This window comes from Bombina bombina, chromosome 6 (genome assembly GCF_027579735.1).
Source record: "Bombina bombina isolate aBomBom1 chromosome 6, aBomBom1.pri, whole genome shotgun sequence".
Taxonomy (NCBI): Eukaryota; Metazoa; Chordata; class Amphibia; order Anura; family Bombinatoridae; genus Bombina; species Bombina bombina.
Genome location: NC_069504.1, coordinates 664,542,059 through 664,569,443, shown reverse-complemented (window position 1 = coordinate 664,569,443; position 27,385 = coordinate 664,542,059). Strand labels below are relative to the sequence as shown.

The 27,385-nt window shown below is 39.6% G+C and overlaps 1 protein-coding gene across 2 annotated transcripts in view; it reads right to left on the bottom strand.

Annotated features, from left to right (window-relative positions):
* CRTC3 (CREB regulated transcription coactivator 3) overlaps nucleotides 1-27,385 on the bottom strand; it is a 668,286-nt gene that overhangs the window by 210,990 nt on the left and 429,911 nt on the right. For both annotated transcript variants that reach the window (XM_053717740.1, XM_053717741.1), the window contains 4 exons: nucleotides 17,423-17,532; nucleotides 11,044-11,082; nucleotides 7,203-7,288; nucleotides 3,741-3,790 (listed from right to left, as the gene is read on the bottom strand). In XM_053717740.1, coding sequence (XP_053573715.1) covers nucleotides 3,741-3,790; nucleotides 7,203-7,288; nucleotides 11,044-11,082; nucleotides 17,423-17,532 — 285 coding nt within the window. The remainder of the gene's footprint in view (nucleotides 1-3,740; nucleotides 3,791-7,202; nucleotides 7,289-11,043; nucleotides 11,083-17,422; nucleotides 17,533-27,385) is intronic.

Below are 27,385 nucleotides of genomic sequence, written 5' to 3'. Positions count from 1 at the left end.
TGCCTGTAAAAGAAAACATACAATCCCCCCCCCCCAACATTACAACCCACCACCCACATACCCCTAATCTAACCCAAACCCCCCTTAAATAAACCTAACACTAAGCCCCTGATGATCTTCCTACCTTGTCTTCACCATGCCAGGTTCACCGATCCGTCCTGGCTCCAAGATCTTCATCCAACCCAAGCGGGGGCTAGACATCCACTGAAGAAGTCCAGAAGAGGGTCCAAAGTCTTCCTCCTATCCGGCAAGAAGAGGACATCCGGACCGGCAAACATCTTCTCCAAGCGGCATCTTCTATGTTCTTCCATCCGATGACGACCGGCTCCATCTTGAAGACCTCCAGCGCGGATCCATCCTCTTCTTCCGACGACTAGACGACGAATGACGGTTCCTTTAAGGGACGTCATCCAAGATGGCGTCCCTCGAATTCCGATTGGCTGATAGGATTCTATCAGCCAATCGGAATTAAGGTAGGAATTTTCTGATTGGCTGATGGAATCAGCCAATCAGAATCAAGTTCAATCCGATTGGCTGATCCAATCAGCCAATCAGATTGAGCTCGCATTCTATTGGCTGTTCCGATCAGCCAATACAATGCGAGCTCAATCTGATTGGCTGATTGGATCAGCCAATCGGATTGAACTTGATTCTGATTGGCTGATTCCATCAGCCAATCAGAAAATTCCTACCTTAATTCCGATTGGCTGATAGAATCCTATCAGCCAATCGGAATTCGAGGGACGCCATCTTGGATGACGTCCCTTAAAGGAACCGTCATTCGTCGTCTAGTCGTCGGAAGAAGAGGATGGATCCGCGCTGGAGGTCTTCAAGATGGAGCCGGTCGTCATCGGATGGAAGAACATAGAAGATGCCGCTTGGAGAAGATGTTTGCCGGTCCGGATGTCCTCTTCTTGCCGGATAGGAGGAAGACTTTGGACCCTCTTCTGGACTTCTTCAGTGGATGTCTAGCCCCCGCTTGGGTTGGATGAAGATCTTGGAGCCAGGACGGATCGGTGAACCTGGCATGGTGAAGACAAGGTAGGAAGATCATCAGGGGCTTAGTGTTAGGTTTATTTAAGGGGGGTTTGGGTTAGATTAGGGGTATGTGGGTGGTGGGTTGTAATGTTGGGGGGGGGGGATTGTATGTTTTCTTTTACAGGCAAAAGAGCTGAACTTCTTGGGGCATGCCCCGCAAAGGGCCCTGTTCAGGGCTGGTAAGGTAAAAGAGCTTGTAACTTTTTACATTTAGAATAGGGTAGGGAATTTTTTATTTTGGGGGTCTTTGTTATTTTATTAGGGGGCTTAGAGTAGGTGTAATTAGTTTAAAATTGTTGTAATCTTTTTCTTATGTTTGTAAATATTTTTTTATTTTCTGTAACTTAGTTCTTTTTTATTTTTTGTACTTTAGATAGTTTATTTAATTGTATTTATTTGTAGCAATTGTGTTTAATTAATTTATTGATAGTGTAGTGTTAGGTTAATTGTAGGTAATTGTAGGTAGTTTATTTAATTATTTTATTGATAGGGTAGTGTTAGGTTTAATTATATCTTAGGTTAGGATTTATTTTACAGGTAAATTTGTAATTATTTTAACTAGGTAACTATTAAATAGTTCTTAACTATTTAATAGCTATTGTACCTGGTTAAAATAAATACAAAGTTACCTGTAAAATAAATATTAATCCTAAAATAGCTATAATATAAATGTAATTTATATTGTAGCTATATTAGGATTTATTTTACAGGTAAGTATTTAGCTTTAAATAGGAATCATTTATTTAATAAGAGTTAATTTATTTCGTTAGATAAAAATTAAATTTAACTTAGGGGGGTGTTAGTGTTAGGGTTAGAATTAGCTTTAGGGGTTAATACATTTATTAGAATAGCGGTGAGCTCCGGTCGGCAGATTAGGGGTTAATAATTGAAGGTAGGTGTCGGCGATGTTAGGGAGGGCAGATTAGGGGTTAATACTATTTATGATAGGGTTAGTGAGGCGGATTAGGGGTTAATAACTTTATTATAGTAGCGCTCAGGTCCGCTCGGCAGATTAGGGGTTAATAAGTGTAGGTAGGTGTCGGCGACGTTGTGGGGGGCAGATTAGGGGTTAATAAATATAACATAGGGGTCGGCGATGTTAGGGCAGCAGATTAGGGGTACATAGGGATAACGTAGGTGGCGGCGGTTTACGGAGCGGCAGATTAGGGGTTAAAAGTGTAATGCAGGGGTCAGCGATAGCGGGGGCGGCAGATTAGGGGTTAATAAGTGTAAGGCTAGGGGTGTTTAGACTCGGGGTACATGTTAGAGTGTTAGGTGCAGACTTAGGAAGTGTTTCCCCATAGGAAACAATGGGGCTGCGTTAGGAGCTGAACGCTGCTTTTTTGCAGGTGTTAGGTTTTTTTTCAGCTCAAACAGCCCCATTGTTTCCTATGGGAGAATCGTGCACGAGCACGTTTTTGAGGCCGGCCGCGTCCGTAAGCAACTCTGGTATCGAGAGTTGCATTTGCGCTAAATATGCCCTACGCTCCTTTTTTGGAGCCTAACGCAGCATTTGTTTGAACTCTCGATACCAGAGTTAAATTTATGGTGCGGCCAGAAAAAAACCCGCGGAGCGTTAACAGCCCTTTTACCGCCGAACTCTAAATCTAGCCGTAAGTGTTCAATTTCCATCCCATCAAGACATGGGATCCGGATAGAATAAAGGACATGGAGACAGAAGGTCTGATCGCAGGAGAAGAGGCCAAGGAGGGCAACTGGACATTTGAACCAGATCTGTATATCAAATCACGCTTGGGGCAATTAGGATTTCAAATGACGTCTCTAGCTGTATCTTGGAAACCACTCTGGAAAGAAGAACCAGGAGGCGGAAACGCGTACCTGCAACCGATTACAGAGGGCCTATGAAGCATTTCCCATGAGGTGAAATCATCGGATCATAAACCATACCCCAAAGACATCGCTCTGACAAGCACTATACTCTGAGGGGAACCGGGCCTCAACATAGACTGAAAACCCCTTTCTCTGAAGAACACATGCACATCTTCATTCTTCAACCACCTCCAGCGAAGGCAAAGTAAAAACTAAGGTATGCGTGAGGTGGGAGGGGTTTTATAGAGCTCTTGGGGTTTGGGAATCTTTGCCTCCTCCTAGTGGTAGAGAACAGTAATTCCCATGAGTAATGGATCATGGACTCTCACCACCTGTTAAATAAACAGTTAAAGCAACATTAGATGGATGCATTACGTTTAAAGCATCGCTGCTAATTCCCTAGGAGAATTGTACGAGAGGGAATCATTTAAAATATGCATATTTTGAATGACAATAACTATTTTTTGAAGCCCTATTCAGTCCTTACCCACACTGTTGTGGAGGCTTCAGCCAAGGCTTTAGTGCCTATGCCATTATCCTCTACAGCACTATGCTTCTCAGTGCTTGTTACCTCAAGCTAGAAAGAATTAGCATGTGCTTCCTGAGGCAAAGTACATTCTGAAGAACACATCCATAGAGAATAATGGCTTAGGCAATACAGCCTCTGGTTAAATGTTTTGCCCACAACCAGCAAGAAATAGTATAAGCTTAATTTGAAATATACATAACTAAAAGATTAATAATGCCATGTTTAAATCAAGCCTAGAAGGGAATTGGAAGTGATGCATTAAAACGCTATGCTTCACTCCAACATCCCCCCCACCACCTCTAAAACATAGAACATAAACTTACGAAAGATGTTGTATACATACTTAATACCGGGCACTTCACAGGACCTGGGACGAGATGTCAAGGACTGGACCTAGATACAGAAAAATACAGTTTACTAGTGAATTTGCTGCAGATATAAAATAAACATATTTTTATTTGGTATTTTGGATATTCTCAGTTCTGCTTAGTAAATATTACAGTGATTGCATGTAAATTATATATTTGTATTAATAGAAACACTGTGTTTTTTAATTTAGACATTCAAATTTAATTCTACATACTTCATGGACAAATATAATAGTGTTTCACAATCTCTCTCTCTCTCTCTCTCTCTCTCTCTCTCTCTCTCTCTCTCTCTCTCTCTCTCTCTCTCTCTCTCTCTCTCTCTCTCTCTCTCTCTCTCTCTCTCTATATATATATATATATATATATATATATATATATATACACACTGTTTCGCCGCCAGGGAAATCCAATGAGGCCGCATTGGATTGCCCTGGCGGCGAAACACATGTAAGCGTTGTTTGCACTTTATTCCTCAGCAAGGCCAGCTGAGGACCCTGGATCCCGTGGTACCATTGGGACATTGAGAGTATTTTAGTCAAACGAGAGAGGTAATACAGATGAGCGCTTGAAACATCGCAAGCATACACACAGGAGGATTGGCATAGTCGATGCTGCAGAGTTTACCCTGTGTTCTACTGGATACGGACATGACAGCATAAGATACGGGAGAGATCAGTCTAATTTACTTACATTACGGGTCCCTGGAGCGAGGGCTAACCCTCAGGAGGTAGTACCCTGTAGTAAGTAATCCACTGTATATCTGGGAACTGTTAATATGCTGTACAACACTGCATGATTTGACGCTGATTCACGATACCAGCTGTTTCACTACGCTATCTTGCTGCATGACTTAACGTTGATTGATGAGACCAGTTGCTTGCCATCTTACTAACTACGCTACTTAACTTTACCTCTATCTTGCTTGGCGTACACTCTGTGCAGACTGATTGCGAATATAACATTTCAATTACACAGTTTGGACAGTGTACTAATATATTTTGCACATAGATGCTGTACTCACAGATACTCCTGTTTTTTTGGATTGTCCTTTGAATTCATTTGACAAATATAAGATCAATGACTATGGTCATTGTGCACAATTAATCATAATTCCCAATGGCCATTGGTAGATAGGTTGTTTTATGCTATTTTGAGGTTATAGGAATTTTAAAGTATTTTTACTTGTACTAATGTTATTTTGTATCAATAAAGCTAGACATGTTTTTTCTATGAATATTCATGACTAGTGTTTTTCATGCCTATATATAAGAGGGGCTCTCTTTTCCTTGGACCCACTAGTCTGTTTGCCATCCACTTTGAGGGCTCATATTTTCTATGTAGTTTAAATGATCGGTGCTGGCATAGAGCATACTGTACCCTAGTTTACCTTGCCCCCTTCCCCTTTTTTCTATACCCCTTTTTCCTCACTATTTTCCAATTTATAATTATAAATTATTATCCTTATGCTCCCGTGCACCCCCTGATATCACTTATTATATATCAGGGGTGTATCTACATTTCACTAATTTGGGTTGAGCTGGCTTACCGTATACTGTTCCTTACATATGTTTATATGTTCCTAAATCTCCACATCCTCTGTAGCATAAGTTCAAATATCACCTCACATACCGTGAAAAATAGAACAGTTTTCTATCATGTCGGTACTTAGGAGACCTTTACTGGAGTTATATAATAAAGTATTCCAATCATCTATACTATATTCGGGGTCTAAATCTGTTTCCCATATAGTTAAAAGATTGGATTTGTTGTTATTTTTAGTATTTTTAAGGGATTGATACAATTGTATAATTGCTTTCCTAGGTCTACTCGTAGAGCTGCATAATATTTACAACTTGGTGGGAGCTCCTAGGTCTACTCGTAGAGCTGCAAATATTTCCAACTTGGTGGGAGCTCCTACCCAGGATTTAGCTAAAAATCCTTGTAGTGTAGTTGAGATTTGTAGGTATAAGTATCAGGTAATTTTAAGGGGTTTAAAGGGCCAGTAAACCTACCAAATAATTTTATATAAATTCTGCAAATAGTGCAGAATTATATAACATTAGCTTAGTCCTAGCTTTATAAAACAAAGGACTTCAGAGATATTTACCTAAGAAAATTACTTTTACAGAACGCCGCTTCTTGCTCTACTGAGTGGGTCTATTTCTTTTCAGAAGCGCATTGTGGCACGCTGTCTATTCACAGCCGGCCCAATCGTGCCATTAAACTCAATCTAGCTCGCACCCGCTACCAGACCAGAGCGGGAGCGAACAAGATTGAGTTTAATGGCACGATCGGGCCGGTTGTGAATAGACAAGTGTGCCCCGATGTAATACTGGAAAAAAAAAAAACAACCCGCTCAGTAGAGCAAGCTGTGGCGTTCTGTAAAAGTAATTTTCTTAGGTAAATAACTCTGAAGTCTTATGTTTTATAAAGCTAGCACTAAGCTGTTATATAATTCTGCACTATGTGCAGAATTATATAACATTATTTGGTAGGTTTACTGGCCCTTTAAGTTTGTCTTGCATTGTAAGATAGGACATAAGTTTCCCGTTCTCCATTATGTCGCCTATCCTGTATAGGCCCTTGTTTTCCTATTCATTCAATGTGGTGGTCGGTATAGACAGAAGTACACATTTTAATTTGATTCTGAGAGAGTTAGCAGGAAGCGGTGCTAATGTAGTAGTTAACTTCGTCCATTGTGTGATCATGTGGGACGTGACTGGAAATCAATTATGTTGCTGGGATGCAAGGTTATAGGGGCCCCAAATAATTACCTCTGATGAGAAGAATCCATTTCTATCAATCTATAACCGGATCCATCTGATCTTCTCCTCCCGTTTGTTAATCAAAATGGTCTGTGCCAACCTAGCAGCTTGGTAGTAATCCCTATGGGTAGGTGTAACCATGCCTCCAAACCGTCTATGTCTCGTGAGCGTAATATGGGAAATTTTGGCTTTTTTTATTACTCCTCAGGAAGTTATTAATAGTAGATTGAATACCGTCTAAATCTTGGTGTGGTATTTTAATGGGGAGGGTACAAAATAGATATAAAGATCCTGGGCAATATTGTCATTTTGATAGCTAAGAGGCATCCATACCAAAAAAAAGTGAAATCTTCCCCATTTAATTAGGTCTTGTTTTAAATTTCGATAATGTGGAAGATAATTTGCCCTTTATAGTTAATTTAATCGTTGGGCAGCCTTTAAAGGTGTTAAAATATACATTTTGTGTGAAATGATTAATCATTGTTTTTTATTTTCATTTTAATTAACAGGAAATGTACGAGAAAGAAATATCACAGCTCTATCGGTAGCAACAAAGGGAAAAATATCTTTAATGTACTTTTAAATTAAGTGGTTTGTAATAAATTACAGCATGTGAGTAATGCAGTGGCAGGTAGATGAGTAATTCCTTTTTCTATCAAAACAATACTATACCTTCTTTGCTTCCCATAGCTGTTTGGGCAGTGGCTTATTTACATTCAACATAGACTCTTCATGCAAGGAATTTTGGAAAGAGAAAACTGAAATAGAATGAGAAAAAAAGAATTTAGACATACTGTACATGAAGAATCTGATTAACGGCACAATCCATTTTAGATAAATAACACTTGACAAAGTTACAACAGAAGAGATCACCTGCTACTGAAAGAAGCAGGGGTTTAACCCCTTAATGACCAAGGACGTACGCCACACGTCCTCAAAAAAAAATACAGTTAATGACCGAGGACGTGTGGCGTACGTCCTTGGTCTGGAAAGCAGCTGGAAGCGATCCTGCTCGCTTCCAGCTGCTTTCCGGTTATTGCAGTGATGCCTCGATATCGAGGCATCCTGCAATAACCCCCCTTGGCCATCCGATGCAGAGAGCGCCACTCTGTGGCCCTCTCTGCACCGGACATCGGTGGCCGGTATCGGTGGGTGGGAGCAAGTCTGGGAGGCGGGTGGGCGGCCATCGATGTGCCGAGTGGAGGGGGGCGGGATCGGGGGCGGGACAGACGGGAGCGCGCGCGTGCACAATTGTGGGGTGGGGGAGGGAAGAGAGCTGTTTGGGAGGGATCAGGGGGTCTGATGTTTCAGGTGGGAGGCTGAGCTCTACACTAAAGCTAAAATTAACCCTGCAAGCTCCCTACAAGCTACATAATTAACCCCTTCACTGCTAGCCATAATACACGTGTGAAATGCAGCGGCATTTGGCGGCCTTCTAATTACCAAAAAGCAACGCCAAAGCCATATATGTCTGCTATTTCTGAACAAAGGGGATCCCAGAGAAGCATTTACAACCATTTGTGCCATAATTGCACAAGCTGTTTGTAAATAATTTCAGTGAGAAACCTAAAGTTTGAGAAAAAGTTTGTGAAATAGGGAACGTTTTTTTTTATTTGATCGCATTTGGCGGTGAAATGGTGGCATAATGGTGGCATAATGGTGGCATGAAATATACCAAAATGGGCCTAGATCAATACTTTGGGTTGTCTACTACACTACACTAAAGCTAAAATTAACCCTACAAGCTCCCTACAAGCTACATAATTAACCCCTTCACTGCTGGGCATAATACACGTGTGGTGCGCAGTGTCATTTAGCGGCCTTCTAATTACCAAAAAGCAATGCAAAAGCCATATATGTCTGCTATTTCTGAACAAATGGGATCCCAGAGAAGAATTTACAACCATTTAAGCCATAATTGCACAAGCTGTTTGTAAATAATTTCAGTGAGAAACCAAAAGTTTGTGAAAAAATTAGTAAAAAAAGTAAACGATTTTTTGTATTTAATCGCATTTGGCGGTGAAATGGTGGCATGAAATATACCAAAATGGGCCTAGATGAATACTTTGGGATGTCTACTAAAAAAAATATATACATGTCAATGGATATTCAGAGATTCCTGAAAGATATTAGTGTTCTAATGTAACTAGCGCTAATTTTGAAAACTAATGGTTTGGAAATAGCAAATGATACTTGTATTTATGGCCCTATAACTTACAAAAAAAGCAAAGAACATGTAAACATTGGGTATTTCTAAACTCAGGACAAAATTTAGAAACTATTTAGCATGGGTGTTTTTTGGTGGTTGTAGATGTGTAACAGATTTTGGGGGTCAAAGTTAGAAAAAGGCAATGCAATTTTAAACAACTTTCCAATTTACTTTTATCAACAAATTTACTTTGTTGTTCTCTTGGTATTCTAAACTTTGGTATGCTCATATGCTAATGTCTAAACCCTTAAAGACAACCTCTTATATCAGTGCATTTTGACAGTTTTTTACAGCTAGACAGCGCTAGTTCATGAGTGCTATAAAGATAACATAGTGCTCACTCCAGTGGAGTTACCTATGAGTCAGCACTGATTGGCTAAAATGCAAGTCTGTCAAAAGAACAGAAATAAGAGGGCAGTATGCAGAGGCTTAGATACAAGGTAATCACAGAGGTAAAAGGTATATTAATAAAACCATAACTGGGGAGTGGGTAATAAAGGGATTATCTATCATTTTAAATAATAAAAATTCTGGAGTAGACTGTCCCTTTAAGCCTTTGCGGAGGTTAAACACAGTAGCGCCGGGTTGATAGTCTTAAAATGATATTCTCTAATGATATGGCCTTTTGAAGCATACAATAATGTGGGCTGGTTAGGGCTAGAGCATCAGTTTGGATTGTTTAATCCCATTGCAACAGAAAATGTATTGGCTTAACTGATAATAACTTGCTGTATGTAAATCAGACATAGCATTTAAAGGAAGATGATCTGAAATAAATATGGTCAGGCAAAAGTTTGCTCAAGAAAAAGTTTTATCTGTTCCATTAACACCTTAAAGGGACATTGTACTTCAGTCATGTATATAAAAGAGCACAATTACTCGTATTAAAAGGGACACTAAATCCAAATTTTTTCTTTCATGATTCAAATAGAGCATGCAATTTTAAGCAACTTTCTAATTTACTCCTATTATCACATTTTCTTAGTTCTCTTGCTATCTTTATTTAAAAAGCAGGAATGTGATGCAAAGGAGCCGGAACATTTTTGGTTGAGAACCTGGGTTATGCTTGCTTATTGGTGGGTAAATGTCAGCCTCCAATAATGGTGCTTAACCTAAAATGGGCTGGCTGCTAAGATTTACATTCCTGCTTTTAAAATAAAGAAAACCAGAGAACGAAGAAAAATTGATAATAGGAGAAAATTAGAACGTTGCTTAAAATTGGGTTCAGTGTCCCTTTAAGCCTATAGGGTAGTAGATTCAGGAGTAATTTGAGGAAGCACTTCTTTACAGAAAGAGTGATTGATTTATGGAATAAACTTCCTCAAGAGGTAGTAGCAACAAACACTGTGGGGGACTTTAAAAATGCATGGGACAAGCATAGGGCTATCCTACGAACTAGATAAGTTTATACTGTTAGGTAAGGTCGGGCAGACTTGCTGGGCCTATGGCTCTTATCTGCCGTCAATATCTATGTATATTTTGGCTAAAGGAACAATGTCGAGTAGCTGATACTGGTATTACAGGCAGCTGCAGGCTCACCCTTTTAAATGGGTAGTGCTCTCTATCCTACACCTCACTGAGGGGTTTCTGCTGCTGCCTCTTGTTCCCTATAGAGAATAATACAGTACTCATATTTTCAGTCTAGGTGACAGTGTCAATATGCAAATGCAGATATTTTCAAATAACAAAATAAAGGTAAAGCGGTTGTTTTAAACAATATAATAAAATTCAGCAGGTTACATTGATAATTTAGAACCTATTAAGGGAGAAAATATTTTACAGTACAATGTCCCTGTAATTAAAGCAGAGGCATCCAAATCCAGTCCTCGTATTTCAGGCGGTCACTATTAATGTGTCAGAAAAATTAAGACATCCTGAACTTTCTGCTGCCTTCAAGGACCAGACTTGGATGGCCCTGATCTAAGAACATACAGTCAAAAGCACAGTATACTTTAATAGCAGAATGAAGTCAAAATGTACATCACAATTTCATGTGTCTGTTTGATTGATGTAGTCTGTATGGAAAAGGGTCTTGTATTACAGGGCTCAACAAATCCTAGAGCTGCAGCTCCACAAGTTTGAAAAAATTGAAAACCTACAAATCTGATTGGCCCACCGGCTAATATGGCTATCAATTCAAGGGTCTTTTTTTTAAATTCTGTAATACAAACATGATTTATTTGACTCTGCTATCAAATCTGAAGCAGTGCGGATAAAACAGTTAAGGGGACGCGCGCCTTTTATAATGACGCTCACTGTAAGATGATAAGGTCACAAAACAAAGAACAGACAAACTGACTGTACCTTCACTAAAGCCGTCAGCTTCACCATCCTGTAAACTTGCTGTAAAGAGAAAGAAACTTGTAAACCACTATATGGAAGTAAACAGATTTGTCCTGTTTGGCCACATTTCTCAAATACAATTGTTTTTACAGACATGGCCCTGCAAGGGAATTTGTGCAAGATTAACACAAAGTGTACAGCAGTTTCCTAATACACAGCAATATGAGTCCGTGTACTAACATTTCTGATCCCTTCAAGAGCAGGAAGACATACTAAGCTCAGCTCTTATGGTAATGCATTTAGCTCACTAGAACGTACCTTTGCAAATGTGTCATTCTTAAAGAAGCATTTCAGACAAATTTGAAAGATAAATTGGGCACGTCTGAGGCCAGCCCCGTTTATTTTCTAGAAAAACGACTAATCAACAATGACCTTAAAGGGACATGAAACCCAATATTTTCTTTCATGATCCAGATAGAACATTCAATGTAAACAACTCTCTAATTCACTTCTATTATCAGATTTTGTTTATTCTATTGGTATCTTTTATTGAAAAGCAGGGACTCAAGCTCAAGAGCGTACATGTGTCTGGAGAACTTTATTGTAGCAGTTTTGCAAGAATAATATCCATATGCAAGAGCACTAGATGGCAGCACTATTTCCGGCCATGTAGTGCCCCAGACACCTACCTAGGTATGTCTTCAACAAAGAATACCATGGGAGCGAAGCAAATTCAACAGCAGATTTACAATTGTATGCTTTGTCTGAATTACAAAATATGTTTTGGGGGGTTTAATATCCCTATTGATTTATCAGCTGGTTATAAACCAAAGAATGCTGCCATCTTGTTTAAAGGGACACTAAAGTCAAAATTAAACTTTTATGACTCAGATAGAGCTTGCAGTTTTAAGAGACTTTTCAATTTACTTCTATTATAAAATTTTGCACAGTCTTTATATACACACTTGGAGGCCCTAACCCCTAATGAGCATGTGCACAAGTTCATAGGACATACGTATAGTAGTCTGTGATTGGCTGTCACATGATACAGGGGCCAGCAAATACGGTAAAGATACATTTGTCAGAGAAAAAACATCTACTGCTCATTTGAAATTCAGAATAAGTGTTATCACATTGTCTATATATTATACACTTGTTAATTATGTAATTCTACTGTATGTATTGGTTCTTTAAGATAAATGTGAATTCAAAATATGTTACTGTGTAAAAAATGTTTTTATAGCTAAAAATACAAGTTTCATTTAATAAATTATTTAAAAGGTACCCAACACCAAAGAAAAGGAAGAATACAGGACTATGTTAAAGACATGAAATGGGCAGATCCTCACATATTTTCAACCTCTCCCTCAGGACCGTTATATTTCTGTCATCTAGTCACACCTATCTTCAAAAAACCTTCTCTCGATTTAACCTCCCCATCCCACTACCATCCTATTTACCTACTCCCTCTTGTCTCAAAACGTCTGGAGAAGCTGGTTTATACACATTTATTACATTGCCTCACATTAAACGTCCTCTATGAACCATTGCAATCTGTATTTATCCTTTCTTCTAAATGCTTGCAAGTAACCCTGCATTACTGTCCTGTTACCTTCAGAACTGTCTTTATTTTCATTAGAAAAAAAATGGAAAGTGCAGATAACGTACATTTTTTGTCAAAATACAGGAACAGACGTTTGCACTCTCAGGTCTTTTTTCAAATTTTTAATGTGGAACGTTTTCGGGGTATTATAACCCCATCATCAGCATACAACAGTGACAATAATCAAACATTTTATAGGGTTTTACAACAAAAGTGTACCAATCACAAACCTCACATCTCCCCCAGCTTTCGCGGCGAAATTATCGGCAGTGGAACGCATAATGGGGGGTAGTTATCAAGCCGTCTACTTTTCTGGCTTCGCCGGCCCAATACGTCCGCCTAAGCTCGCCTACCTTCGCCGCCGCGGACCTTGAATACGTTCGCCTAAGTTATCAAATAAAGCTGTCAAAAAGCCGCGGGGCGATGAGCAGCGGACTGTGACAGTTATCACTCATCCGATCTCGCTGCCCTTCGGCTTTTTCCCAGCTTTATTGCTAGCCTGTCACTAAGCACTCACACTAAATTGCACTGTTCTACCCCCTATACCGGCGCCCCCGGAGGCCCCCGCAACTAAATAAAGTTACTAACCCCTAAACCGCCGCTCCTAGACCCTGCCGCAACTCTTATAAATGTATTAACCCCTAAACCGCCGCTCCTAGACCCTGCAGCAACTCTTATAAATGTATTAACCCCTAAACCGCCGCTCCCGGACACCGCTGCCACCTACATTATACCTAGTAACCCCTATCCTGCCCCCCCTATACCGTCGCCCTCTATTATAAAATTATTAACCCCTATCCTGCTGATCCCGCACCTCTCCGCAACTAAATAAATAGTTTAACCCCTAAACCGCCGCTCCATGAACCCGCCGCAACCTATAATAAATTTATTAACCCCTATCCTGCCCCCCACTACGCCGCCGCCACTGTAATAAAATGATTAACCCCTAAACCTAAGTCTAACCCTAACCATAACGCCCCCCTAACTTAAATATTAATTAAATACATCTAAATAAATTAACTCTTATTAACTAAATGAATCCTATTTAAAACTAAATACTTACTTATAAAATAAACCCTAATATAGCTACAATATAAATAATAATTATATTCTAGCTATCTTAGGATTTATATTTATTTTACAGGTACCTTTCAATTTATTTTAACCATGTACAATAACTATTAAATAGTTATTAACTATTTAATAGCTTACCTAGCTAAAATAAAGAGAAATTTACCTGTGAAATAAATCCTAACCTAAGTTACAATTACACCTAACACTACACTATACTTTAATAAATTATTCCTATTTAAAAATAAATACTTACCTGTAAAATAAACCCTAAGATAGCTACAATGTAATTAATACTTATATTATAGCTATCTTAGGATTTATATTTATTTTACAGGTAACTTTGTATTTATTTTAGCTAGTTAGAATAGTTATTAAATAGTTATTAACTATTTAATAACTACCTAGCTAAAAGAAATACAAAATTACCTGTAAAATAAATCCTAACTTAAGTTACAATTAAACCTAATACTACACTATCATTAAATTAACTAAATAAACTACCTACAAATAACTACAATGAAATACAATTACATAAACTAACCAAAGTACAAAAAATAAAAAAAGCTAAGTTACAAAAAATAAAAAATTAAGTTACAAACATGTTAAAAATATTACAACAATTTTAAGCTACTTACACCTAATCTAAGCCCCCTAATAAAATAACAAACCCCCCCAAAATAAAAAAAATCCCTACCCTATTCTAAATTACATATATTTCAAAGCTCTTTTACCTTACCAGCCCTTAAAAGGGCCATTTGTGGGGGCATGCCCCAAAGAAAACAGCTCTTTTGCCTGTAAAAGAAAAATACAACCCCCCCCAACATTAAAACCCACCACCCACATACCCCTAATCTAACCCAAACCCCCCTTACAAAAACCTAACACTAATCCCCTGAAGATCATCCTACCTTGAGTCGTCTTCACTCATCCGAGCCACCGATGGAACTGAAGAGGACATCCGGAGCGGAAGAAGTTAATCCTCCAAGCGGCGCTGAAGAAATCTTCCATCCGATGAAGTCATCATCCAGGCGGCGCTGAAGAAGTCTTCGATCCGGCCGATGTCATCTTCAAAGAGGCGCTGAAGAGGTCTTCTATCCGGGCGAAGTCATCTTCCAAGCCGGGTCTTGAATCTTCCTTCCGCCGACGCGGAACCACCTTCTTCACCGACGGACTACGACGAATGACGGCTCCTTTAAGGGACGTCATCCAAGATGGCGTCCCCTCAATTCCGATTGGCTGATAGGATTCTATCAGCCAATCGGAATTAAGGTAGGAAAATCTGATTGGCTGATGGAATCTGATTGGCTGATGGAATTGGCTAGAATATAATTATTATTTATATGGTAGCTATATTAGGGTTTATTTTAAAGGTAAGTATTTAGTTTTAAATAGGATTCATTTAGTTAATAAGAGTTAATTTATTTAGATTTATTTAATTAATATTTAAGTTAGGGGGCGTTAGGGTTAGGTTTAGGGGTTAATAATTTTATTACAGTGGCGGCGGCGTAGTGGGGGGCAGGATAGGGGTTAATAAATTTATTATAGGTGGCGACGGTTTAGGGGGGGCAGGATAGGGGTTAATACATTTAATATAGGTTGCGGCGGGTTCAGGGAGCGGCGATTTAGGGGTTAATACATTATAGTTGCGGTGGGCTCCGGGAGCGGCGGTTTAGGGGTTAATATGTATAGAGTAGCTTGCAGTGGGCTCCGGGAGCGGCGGTTTAGGGGGTAATAACTTTATTTAGTTGCGGCGGTGTAGGGGGGGTCAGATTAGCGGTGTTTAGACTCGGGTACATGTTAGGGTGTTAGGTGTAGACAGCTCCCATAGAAATCAATGGGATGTCTGTCAGCAGCGAACTTGTACTTTCGCTATGGTCAGACTCCCATTGATTCCTATGTGATCCGCCGCCTCCAGGGGTGGCGGATTGAAAACCAGGTACGCTGGGCCGTAAAAGTGCCGAGCGTACCTGCTAGTTTTTTGATAGCTAGCAAAAGTAGTGAGAATGTGCCTCACTTGTGTGCGGAACATCTGGAGTGACGTAAGAATCGATCTGTGTCGGACTGAGTCCGGCGGATCGAAGCTTACGTCACAAAATTCTACTTTTGCCGGTCTCGAGCCTTTGATAACTAAGGCGAATCAGCCTCGCCACAAATACGCTGCGGAATTCCAGCGTATTTGAGGTTGACGGCTTGATAACTACCCCCCAATGCGTTCCACCGTCTTGGCTAATACCGGAAGTTCAAAAACGTCACTTCCGGTTTAGTGCAATTTACGAATTTTATGCAGTTATTTCACAAATCTCAAAAGAAACACAAAAAAACCTGATTAGCTTCCAGGTAATACACATCATGTGTCGGTGTGGAGTGATAAGTGCTTAAAACTAACAACTTTGTTAATATACTCCATTTATCGTGTCAAACTGTGTGGTGTGTGTATCCATTGTTATAGCAACCGTTGCCATAGAGACAACAATAGATGGCTGCTGAAATGCATACATACATGTAAAGTGAATACCACAAACTCTATATATTTTAAAATTTGAGATGGGATATAATAAATCCCTGATCCCTAAGGTGAAACATATCGAAGAAAATTAAAAACAAAATCGAATAGGATTACATTGTTGTGCCATTAGTAGCCCATCCCCAATATTTATAATGTGTTAATGGATAACTCTAAACTTCGTTATAGAATTACAAGTGTTGGATATGAGCTGGGATAAAGCTGAACTGACTACAAGCACTGAGATAAATGGGAGGGCTAATGTGACGGATTTAAACCTATATATGCAGTGCACACCTCTGTCTACCTTGGGACCAGGTGTGATATCGCCGTCCATACATTATATCTATATTGTATCTAAGGATAAATACTTTGTAAAATAGATGATATATATATAAACCATATCAATGGCTAAATGTACTCATAGGTTTGACGGCAGATAGGCTACCTAAGAAACTGGATAGGTTATATATATATTTGGATAGGATAGGATAGATTTTTTGGATAGGTTTTATATATATTTTTACATACAGTATCATTAGCCCTCCACTCTGTATTACACATTGCGCTGTACATAGCCTGGCATCCACCGCCCAAACACCAATTAAGGATTACGGAACTAGATCAATGGTTGAACCTGCTTATGTGGGGCACTAATTGGAAATATACTCTGGGATGAAGTATAGGATCATCAGAGAGAATACGCAAACAGCTGCAAACGATCCTAATTTCTGACAGGAGGGGCTATAAATTGTGGCAGAACAGCCAGTTTAAAAACATCTTCCTTGAGGAATCACGCTGATGGGGCCCCTACCCTGAAGCATCACCCCTTTCACCTTGGGACATAAAGATGCTAGTACAGCATCGAAACATCATGCCTATTCCACATTTTTAACTCTGGATCATTAAAAGTTAATTTTTATTTTCAAGTCCAGTGAGTGCTGTCTTTTTTGGATCTTTTATTTATATATATTTATATATATATATATATATATATATATATACACACACATATATATATATATATATATATATATACACATATATATGTGTGTGTTTGTATGTGTATACTGTATATGTGTCTGTGTGCGTGTAGCAGAGAAAGGCTGAAGCACTCCATAACTTGCTTTAGTTTACTAGACTGCAAGCAAAAAAGACATGGCACATATACATATTTATTTAATTTTAATATATTATTATAGAAAAATACTTAGCCTTACTGTTTCTTTGAGGTGGCCTGGGAGCCCTCAACATAGACTGGTTCGCTCCAAATGGATCTTGTGATTTATTACTTGAGGCGCTGGTGTGAAGGGCGGAGTCAGAATTTGTTCTAAAAAAAAATATATATATATATTGTAACACAGCCAGTCCATTTTGTATCAGACTTTTTTTTAATATGGTGTGAATAGGTAATTAACAATGTGCAGCACAGAAGAAAACAAAGATATCAGATTGTCCAGCTCTGAACAGACAATGTTTTAATATTCCTGCTTGAGCAAAGGTGAGTTAGTCATTAACACAAACACTTAGATTTGTTCACATAATGACCAAGTACATAAATACAATTCTGGTCTGTTTTCATTGCTAGAGGAAAAAACAAAATTTATGCTTACCTGATAAATTTCTCTCTCTTGTGGTGTATCCAGTCCACGGGTTCATCCATTACTTGTGGGATATTCTCCTTCCCAACAGGAAGTTGCAAGGACACCCACAGCAGAGCTGTCTATATAGCTCCTCCCCTAACCCCCACCTCCAGTCATTCGACCGAAGACAAGTAAGAAAAAGGAGAAACTATAGGGTGAAGTGGAGACTGTAGCTTTAACACCTGCCTTAAAGTGACAGGGCGGGCCGTGGACTGGATACACCACAAGAGAAAGAAATTTATCAGGTAAGCATAAATTTTGTTTTCTCTTGTAAGGTGTATCCAGTCCACGGGTTCATCCATTACTTGTGGGATACCAATACCAAAGCTTTAGGACACGGATGAAGGGAGGGACAAGGCAGGAACTTAAATGGAAGGCACCACTGCCTGTAAGACCTTTCTCCCAAAAATAGCCTCCGAAGATGCAAAAGTATCAAATTTGTAAAATTTAGAAAAAGTATGAAGCGAAGACCAAGTCACCGCCTTATAAATCTGTTCAACAGAGGCATCATTTTTAAAAGCCCATGTGGAAGCTACCGCTCTAGTAGAATGAGCTGTAATTCTTTCAGGAGGCTGCTGGCCAGCAGTCTCATAAACTAACCGGATTATGCTTCTCAGCCAAAAAGAAAGAGAAGTTGCCGAAGCCTTTTGGCCTCTCCTCCTTCCAGAGTAGACAACAAACAATGCAGTTGTTTGGCGAAAATCCTTAGTAGCTTGTAAATAAAACTTTAAAGCACAAACCACGTCAAGATTGTGTAACAGACGTTCCTTCTTTGAAGAAGGATTAGGACACAGTGACGGAACAACAATTTCCTGATTGATATTCTTATTAGATACTACCTTAGGAAGAAACCCAGGTTTGGTACGCAAAACTACCTTATCTGCATGGAAGATCAGATAAGGGGAATCACACTGTAAGGCAGATAACTCTGAAACTCTTCGAGCCGAAGAGATAGCCACTAAGAACAGAACTTTCCAAGATAAAAGCTTGATATCTATGGAATGCAATGGTTCAAACGGAACCCCTTGAAGAACTTTAAGAACTAAATTTAAACTCCATGGCGGAGCAACAGGTTTAAACAGAGGCTTGATTCTAACTAAAGCCTGACAAAACGCCTGAACGTCTGGAACATCTGCCAGACGCTTGTGTAAAAGAATAGACAGAGCAGAAATCCGTCCCTTTAAGGAACTAGCTGATAATCCCTTTTCCAATCCTTCTTGGAGAAAAGATAAAATCCTAGGAATCCTGACCTTACTCCATGAGTAACCCTTGGATTCACACCAATGAAGATATTTACACCATATTTTATGATAGATTTTCCTGGTGACAGGCTTTCGAGCCTGAATCAAGGTATCAATGACCGACTCAGAGAAACCACGTTTTGATAAAATCAAGTGTTCAATCTCCAAGAAGTCAGACGCAGAGAAATTAGATTTGGATGTTTGAATGGACCTTGGAGTAGAAGGTCCTGCCTCAGCGGCAGAGTCCATGGTGGAAAGGATGACATGTCCACCAGATCTGCATACCAAGTCCTGCGTGGCCACGCAGGTGCTATCAGAATCACCGAAGCTCTCTCCTGCTTGATCTTGGCAATCAGACGAGGGAGGAGAGGAAATGGTGGAAACACATAAGCCAGGCTGAAGGACCAGGGCACTGCTAGAGCATCTATCAGTGCTGCCTGGGGATCCCTTGACCTGGACCCGTAACAAGGAAGCTTGGCGTTCTGCCGAGACGCCATCAGATCCAGTTCTGGTTTGCCCCATAGTTGAATCAGCTGGGCAAATACCTCCGGATGGAGCTCCCACTCCCCCGGATGAAAAGTCTGCCGACTTAGAAAGTCCGCCTCCCAGTTCTCTACTCCTGGGATATGGATAGCTGAGAGATGGCAAGAGTGAACCTCTGCCCATAGAATTATCTTTGAAACCTCCATCATTGCCAGGGGACTCCTTGTTCCCCCTGATGGTTGATATAGGCTACAGTCGTGATATTGTCCGACTGAAATCTGATGAATCTGGCCGCAGCTAGTTGAGGCCAAGCCTGAAGAGCATTGAATATCGCTCTTAGTTCCAGAATGTTTATCGGAAGGAGGGCTTCCTCCTGAGTCCACGAACCCTGAGCCTTCAGGGAATTCCAGACTGCGCCCCAGCCCAGAAGGCTGGCATCTGTCGTCACTATAGTCCACTCTGGTCTGCGGAAACTCATTCCCCTGGACCAATGGACCCGAGATAACCACCAGAGAAGAGAATCCCTGGTCTCTTGATCCAGATTTAACAGAGGAGACAAATCTGTGTAGTCCCCATTACACTGATTGAGCATGCAAAGTTGCAGTGGTCTGAGATGTAGGCGGGCAAACAGAACTATGTCCATTGCCGCTACCATTAGGCCGATCATTTCCATACACTGAGCCACTGACGGCCGAGAAGTGGAATGAAGAGCATGGCAGGAAGTTAGAAGCTTTGATATCCTGACCTCTGTCAGAAAAATTTTCATGTCTACTGAATCTATCAGAGTTCCTAGGAAGGAAACTCTTGTGAGAGGAGAGAGAGAACTCTTTTCTGTTCACTTTCCAACCGTGAGACCTCAGAAAGGCCAGAACAATGTCCGTATGGGACTTGGCGATTTGAAAAGTTGATGCCTGGATTAGAATGTTGTCTAGGTAAGGAGCCACCGCTATGCACCGTGGCCTTAGAACCACCAGAAGAGACCCTAGAACCTTCGTAAAGATTCTTGGCGCAGTGGCTAACCCGAAGGGAAGAGCCACAAACTGGTAATGCCTGTCTAGGAAGGCAAACCTGAGGAACTGATGATGATCTCTGTGAATCGGAATGTGGAGATAAGCATCCTTTAAAGTCCATGGTAGTCATATATTGACCCTCATGGATCACAGGGAGGATGGTTCGGATTGTCTCCATTTTGAAGGATGGGACCCTGAGAAATTTGATTAGGATCTTGAGATCCAAGATTGGTCTGAAAGTTCACTCTTTTTGGGAACTATAAACAGGTTTGAATAGAAACCCTGACCCTGTTCCTCCCTTGGAACTGGATGGATCACTCCCATAACCAGTAGGTCTTGAACGCAACGTAAGAATGCCTCTCTCTTTATCTGGTTTGCAGATAGTTGTGAGAGATGAAATCTCCCCTTTGGAGATGAACCTTTGAATTCCAGAAGATATCCCTGGAAAACAATCTCTAGTGCCCAGGGATCCTGGACGTCTCTTGCCCAAGCCTTGGTGAAGAGAGAAAGTCTGCCCCCGACTAGATCCGGTCCCGGATCGGGGGCTACTCCTTCATGCTGTCTTAGCGGAAGCAGCAGGTTTTTTGGCCTGCTTCCCCTTGTTCCCAGCCTGGTTAGGTCTCCAGACTGGTTTGGACTGGGCGAAATTTCCCTCTTGTTTTGTATTAGAGGAAGCTGAAGCTGTGCCACTCTTGAAGTTTTGAAAGGAACGAAAATTATTCTGTTTGGTCCTTATAACTTATTGGACCTATCCTGAGGAAGGGCGTGACTTTTTCTTCCGGTAATGTCAGAGATGATCTCCTTCAGGCCAGGCCCGAATAGGGTCTGTCCCTTGAAGGGGATGTTAAGAAGTTTAGACTTTGAAGTAATGTCTGCTGACCAGGACTTAAGCCATAGCGCCCTACGCGCCAGAATGGCAAAACCTGAATTCTTAGCCGTTAGCTTGGTTAAATGAAAAACGGCGTCAGAAATAAAGGAATTAGCTAATTTAAGAGCTTTAATCCTGTCTAAAATATCATCTAACGGGGTCTCCACCTGTAGCGCCTCCTCAAGAGACTCAAACCAAAAAGCCGCTGCAGCAGTAACTGGGGCAATGCATGCAAGAGGCTGGAGAATAAAACCTTGATGTATAAAAATTTTATTAAGGAGACCCTCCAATTTTTTATCCATAGGATCTAGGAAAGCACAACTGTCCTCGACGGGGATAGTTGTACGCTTAGCTAGGGTAGAGACTACTCCCTCCACCTTAGGGACCGTCTGCCACGAGTCCCGTATGGCGGCATCTATGGGAAACATCTTTTTAAAAGCAGGAGGGGGAGAGAGCGGCACACCTGGTCTATCCCATTCCTTAGAAATAATTTCCGAAAACCTCTTAGGGACTGGAAAAACATCAGTGTAAACAGGCACTGCAAAGTATTTGTCCATCTTACACAATTTTTCTGGAACTGCAATGGGTTCACAGTTGTCCAGAGTCGCTAAAACCTCCCTAAGCAATAAGCGGAGGTGTTCAAGCTTAAATTTAAACGCTGTCATTTCAGAATCAGACTGAAGCAACGCCTTCCCTGAGTCTGAAATGTCACCCACAGATAGAAGCTCACCTGCCTTGGCTTCTGAGCATTGTGAGGGTATATCGGACACATGTATTAAAGCGTCAGAAAGCTCTGTATTAGTTCTAGCCCCAGAGCTGTCTCACTTTCCTCGTAACCCTGGCAGTTTGGACAATACCTCAGAGGGTAGCATTCATAACTGCCGCCAGGTCCTGTAAGGTAAAAGAATTAGACGCGCTAGATGTACTTGGCGTCACTTGAGCGAGAGTTATAGGTTCTGACACATGGGGAGAGCTAGATGGCATAATCTCCCTTTTTTCAGTCAGAAAATCCTCTGGAGATAAATCTTTAAGCGCCATAATATGGTCTTTATAGTTTATAGAAATTTCAGTACATTTGGTACACATTCTAAGAGAGGGTTCCACAATGGCTTCCAAACATATTGAACAAGGAGTTTCCTCTATGTCAGACATGTTTAACAGACCAGTAATGAGACAAGCAAGCTTGGAAAACACTTTAATAAAGGTGAAACAGCAATTAAACAAAAACGTTACTGTGCCTTTAAGAGAAAAAAAAAATAGCACTTAAACTGCAAAACAGTGTAAAAATATGGTAAAGTCTTTGAAATTTTTACAGTGTGTGTAAGGGACTAAAGCAACATTGCACCCACTTGCAAATGGATGATTAACCCCTTAGGCCCCAAACCGGATTTAAAAAACGTTAAAAGACAGTTGAGCACGTCGCCACAGCTCTGCTGAGGCTCCTACCTGCCCTCAAATACAATTTTGTGCAGAAATAAACCCTTTGTAATGGTCCTCAGATGCCAGAGGACTCCTCTAGGGAAGCTGGATGTCTCAGTCTGAAGAAAAACTGCGCATCTAGAGCGCGAAAATAGGCCCCTCCCACCATGTACTGGATGTCAGAGGGGCCTTAAGAAAATACTCCTAGGAATATCTAACTAGCCATGTGGAAACTAGGCCCCAAATAAAGACTTACCTCCCTCAGAGAAAAAACGTCCTATTTATGAAACATGTAAAACGTTTTGTCACTAAGTAATATGAGTATTAACATGAGTATTACCCTGTTTTGTAAGCATGATCCCAGTTGCTGTTAAATCACTGCATCAGGCTTACCTCAAATACACAAGACTCTGTCAGCATTTTCTAGAACTTATTCATCTCTCTAGAAATAAAAATACTGAACATACCTCAAAGCAGGTAATCTGCAGACCGTTCCCCCAACTGAAGTTTTCCCATACTCTTCAGTTATGTGTGAGAACAGCAATGGACCTTAGTTACAAACAGTTAAGATCATCAAACCTCCAGGCAGAATTCTTCTTCTAATTTCTGCCTGAGAGTAAAACAGTACAACGCCGGTACCGTTTAAAAATAACGAACTCTTGATTGAAGGTAAAAAAGCACTAAGTCACAACATATCTCTCGATACTTCCTAACTTGTCGAGAGTTGCAAGAGAATGACTGGGGGTGGGGGTTAGGGGAGGAGCTATATAGACAGCTCTGCTGTGGGTGTCCTCTTGCAACTTCCTGTTGGGAAGGAGAACCCGTGTACTGGATACACCTTACAAGAGTCACATTGTACTATACTAATCTACAAAGGAACTTAACATTACAGAACTGGATTTTGTGTTCTCGTCTATTCAACAGAAATTTGGTTGCCATATATCGCAAAAAAAAAAAAAAAAAAAAAAAAAAAAAAAAAAAAGAAAGATAGATAGATAGATAGATAGATAGAAAATGAAAAAGCTGACTTTGTTTACTCAAGTCTCAGGTTAGGACAGCCAGCAAGACCATAGTCAGAACTTCATGTAATTATGGTAATGTCATCGGTCTCTCTACAAAATATTTATTCATTGGAAATGAGCAGCTTACAACACATGACTGGCAAGAAACTATAAAGCAACTGAATCATCTAAAAACTAGCTAAATAGGTTCCTATGATCTACATTCAAAATATTTCTATTTCAATTTCAGCTACTTTTATTTTATTAACAGCAGGATATATATATGATTATTCAAATAATGAAAGCTTACAGGAATTTGTAGAGTTTAATATGGCTAGATTGAATTCAAGCTGATCGTGTAAGCTTTGAGTTTCCAAATAAGCATATTTTTGCAATGGCTTAGAATAGAGCTCTTTAAAGGGACATTAAACACTAAATACATCCTAGATAGAATGATGCATTCAAAGAAAAGATTAGTCCATGAGTAACATGTAGATGTATTTTTTAAAGTTTCATTAGTTGTTTAAAAAGTGACAAAATAAGTGTAAAGTTTTAGTGTCTATAAAACACTGGGAGCTGCCATGTTGTAACTTGTGTTACTTTCTCTGCTGTGGCCAATTAGGGACAGTTATACATAGGTCACTAGAGTGTGCAGCCAATGGTTGTGCTGGATTTAACAGTGTTCTGCACTTCCATTTCTAACAGGAACTGAAAAGCTCACAATTTCAGAATGGAATTACAGGCAGAGAGGACAAAATAAATAATGAAAGTATATTGCAGAGTTGCTTTATTATATATAATTTATCATTTTATATTACCATCTCAAAGTCTTTAATGTCCCTTTAAGTGCTAACAATAAGTCTCCTATTTAAAGTATTTCTTTACAATTCTAGAATGTTACAGTTACAATCTATTGACTTAAAGGACCAGTAAGATTTGCATAATCAACAAATACATGAAAAAAACTCATGGCCCTGATGATCGAAACTGCTACGAGGCGTCGAAATATTCAAAGGGATCCGTCACTATGTCGAGCAAGCTTTTCGGAATATTGCAAGCTCCTGACATAGCTGCATCGCCGAGAGGCATTTACTATACACTCAATTGGTCGGTGATGCTGGCTTAGATAACACCCAGCATTGACGACCATATTGGCAATGTATAGTAAGCGATTCCTTGAATATTACTGCCGACTGCCTAAACACTAATCCTAATACCCATAAACTGAAGTAAACCACCACATAACCGCCGCTACTATGCAACTATTAACCCCCTATACCGCCACATACCCACCGCAAGTGCTATCTATTAACACCCTATGCCGCCACATACCCACCACTACTATTTAATTATTATTAACCACTATGCTGCCACATACCCACCCGAAGTCCTATTAACCCCCTATGCCGCCATAAACCCATTGCAAATCCTAACTATTAACCCCCTATGTCCCCATAAACCCAAACTAACCTAACACCTAACCCCCCTGTAAACCAAACCCCCTAAGTTGAAAACAAAAGAAATCTAACCCTACTCTACCTCACCCCCCTCTAAACTAACCCTACTGTTACCAAAAATGAAAAACGCAGTTACAAAAAGAATAAACTCCATTATCCAAAATAAAAAAACATTATACCTAACACTAAACTACATGCCCATAACATTTTTTTTTTTTTTAAATAACAAAGCCTAATTTAAAAAATAAAAAACCTGACCCACAAAAAAACCCTATCTAACCCCAAAAGTGTTACTAACATCTGATGGGGACTGCAGAACTTATTTTTAAATTTATATTCGAATCATCCAATGGAAAGGATAATTAGAATTTAAAAAAGTTCTTGCTATTGGCTGATTCAAATCAGCCAATAGGGATTGACTGATTAAAAAAAAATCAAAAAATCAGACAATCCAAATTAAGTGGTACCCCTATATTTGTGATTCCGCATTCCGAGTTTCCAGTGTGCAGCGGAGATCGAATGAAAAGGTGGGCTTCCCCGACCAGACCCGAAGAAACGAAGATGCGGAGCAGAGGAGGTGGAAGAGGGGGGTTTTGGTGTTAGTTTAGTTCTGGTTTGCATTGAGAGGTGGCAGTTTAGGCTTTATTCTCCTAACCACACCCCATACCTTTATGGGGGTTGATTGGGTGATTATTGTTAGTTATTATTTTGAAGGCTTTAAATCGCCTAACAGCCCCTCATACCTGTATGGGGGTTGATTAGGTGATTATTTATGGTTACCATTTATTAAGCCTTTATCAACTAACCACCCCTCATACCTGTATGGGGGTTGATAAGGAGATTATTACGGTTACCATTTATCAGGCCTTTATCAATTAACCACCCCTCATACCTGTACCTGTGATTAAGTTAGGGCAGCTTAGTGCATGTATCTAACATTTTTAAAATATTATGCATTCTTATGTACAATGCATATTCTTTTAACTATTGTATATAAATTAATATGCATTTATATTTTCTTGTGTTTTTTATTATAAATTTTTATTTTAAAATTTATAATCATGTTACAAAAAGGCATTAGTGTTACAATTGTTTTATTGCATAACAAGCATGCAGTTATGTAATACTATAATTATAATGCAACTGTCTTTTATAACATAATTATCTATTTTAAAAAATATATGTTTATTTACAATAATAAATGCATCAAGCAAGAATATCTATATTTTAATTTATATATCTAATACATAAACTAATATTCATTATACTTGACCATGCATTTTATTTCAAAGATAGTAGATATAATGTAGTCAAGCCTTGCATTGATATTCAATATTCAAACAGTTAAGCAAGTATATTGCATAATGGTTTAAATATTGCATATAAATTAAAATGTGTTTATGTAATAAAAAATACATGTGTTTATTAGTGATAACAGATATATATATATATTATATATATTTATGTTATAGTAGTCATTAAATTAGAAATAATAAAACACAACAAGCAACATTAATTACATTTTTATTTATATGCAAATATTTAAACATAATGCATTGTACAATGCATCTATTAAATATGTAATATTTATGTGTAGGGCCTTAGATTCTAGTTAGTTTTAGGTTATTGTAGATTAGGGGTCAATGTTTAAAAAACAAAATTTATGCTTACCTGATAAATTTCTTTCTCTTGTGGTGTATCCAGTCCACGGGTTCATCCATTACTTGTGGGATATTCTCCTTCCCAACAGGAAGTTGCAAGAGGACACCCACAGCAGAGCTGTCTATATAGCTCCTCCCCTAACTGCCACTCCCAGTCATTCGACCAAAGACCAGCAAGAAAAAAGGAGAAACTATAGGGTGCAGTGGGGACTGTAGTTTAAATATAAAAACACCTGCCTTAAAGTGACAGGGCGGGCCGTGGACTGGATACACCACAAGAGAAAGAAATTTATCAGGTAAGCATAAATTTTGTTTTCTCTTGTAAGGTGTATCCAGTCCACGGGTTCATCAATTACTTGTGGGAAACCAATACCAAAGCTTTAGGACACGGATGAAGGGA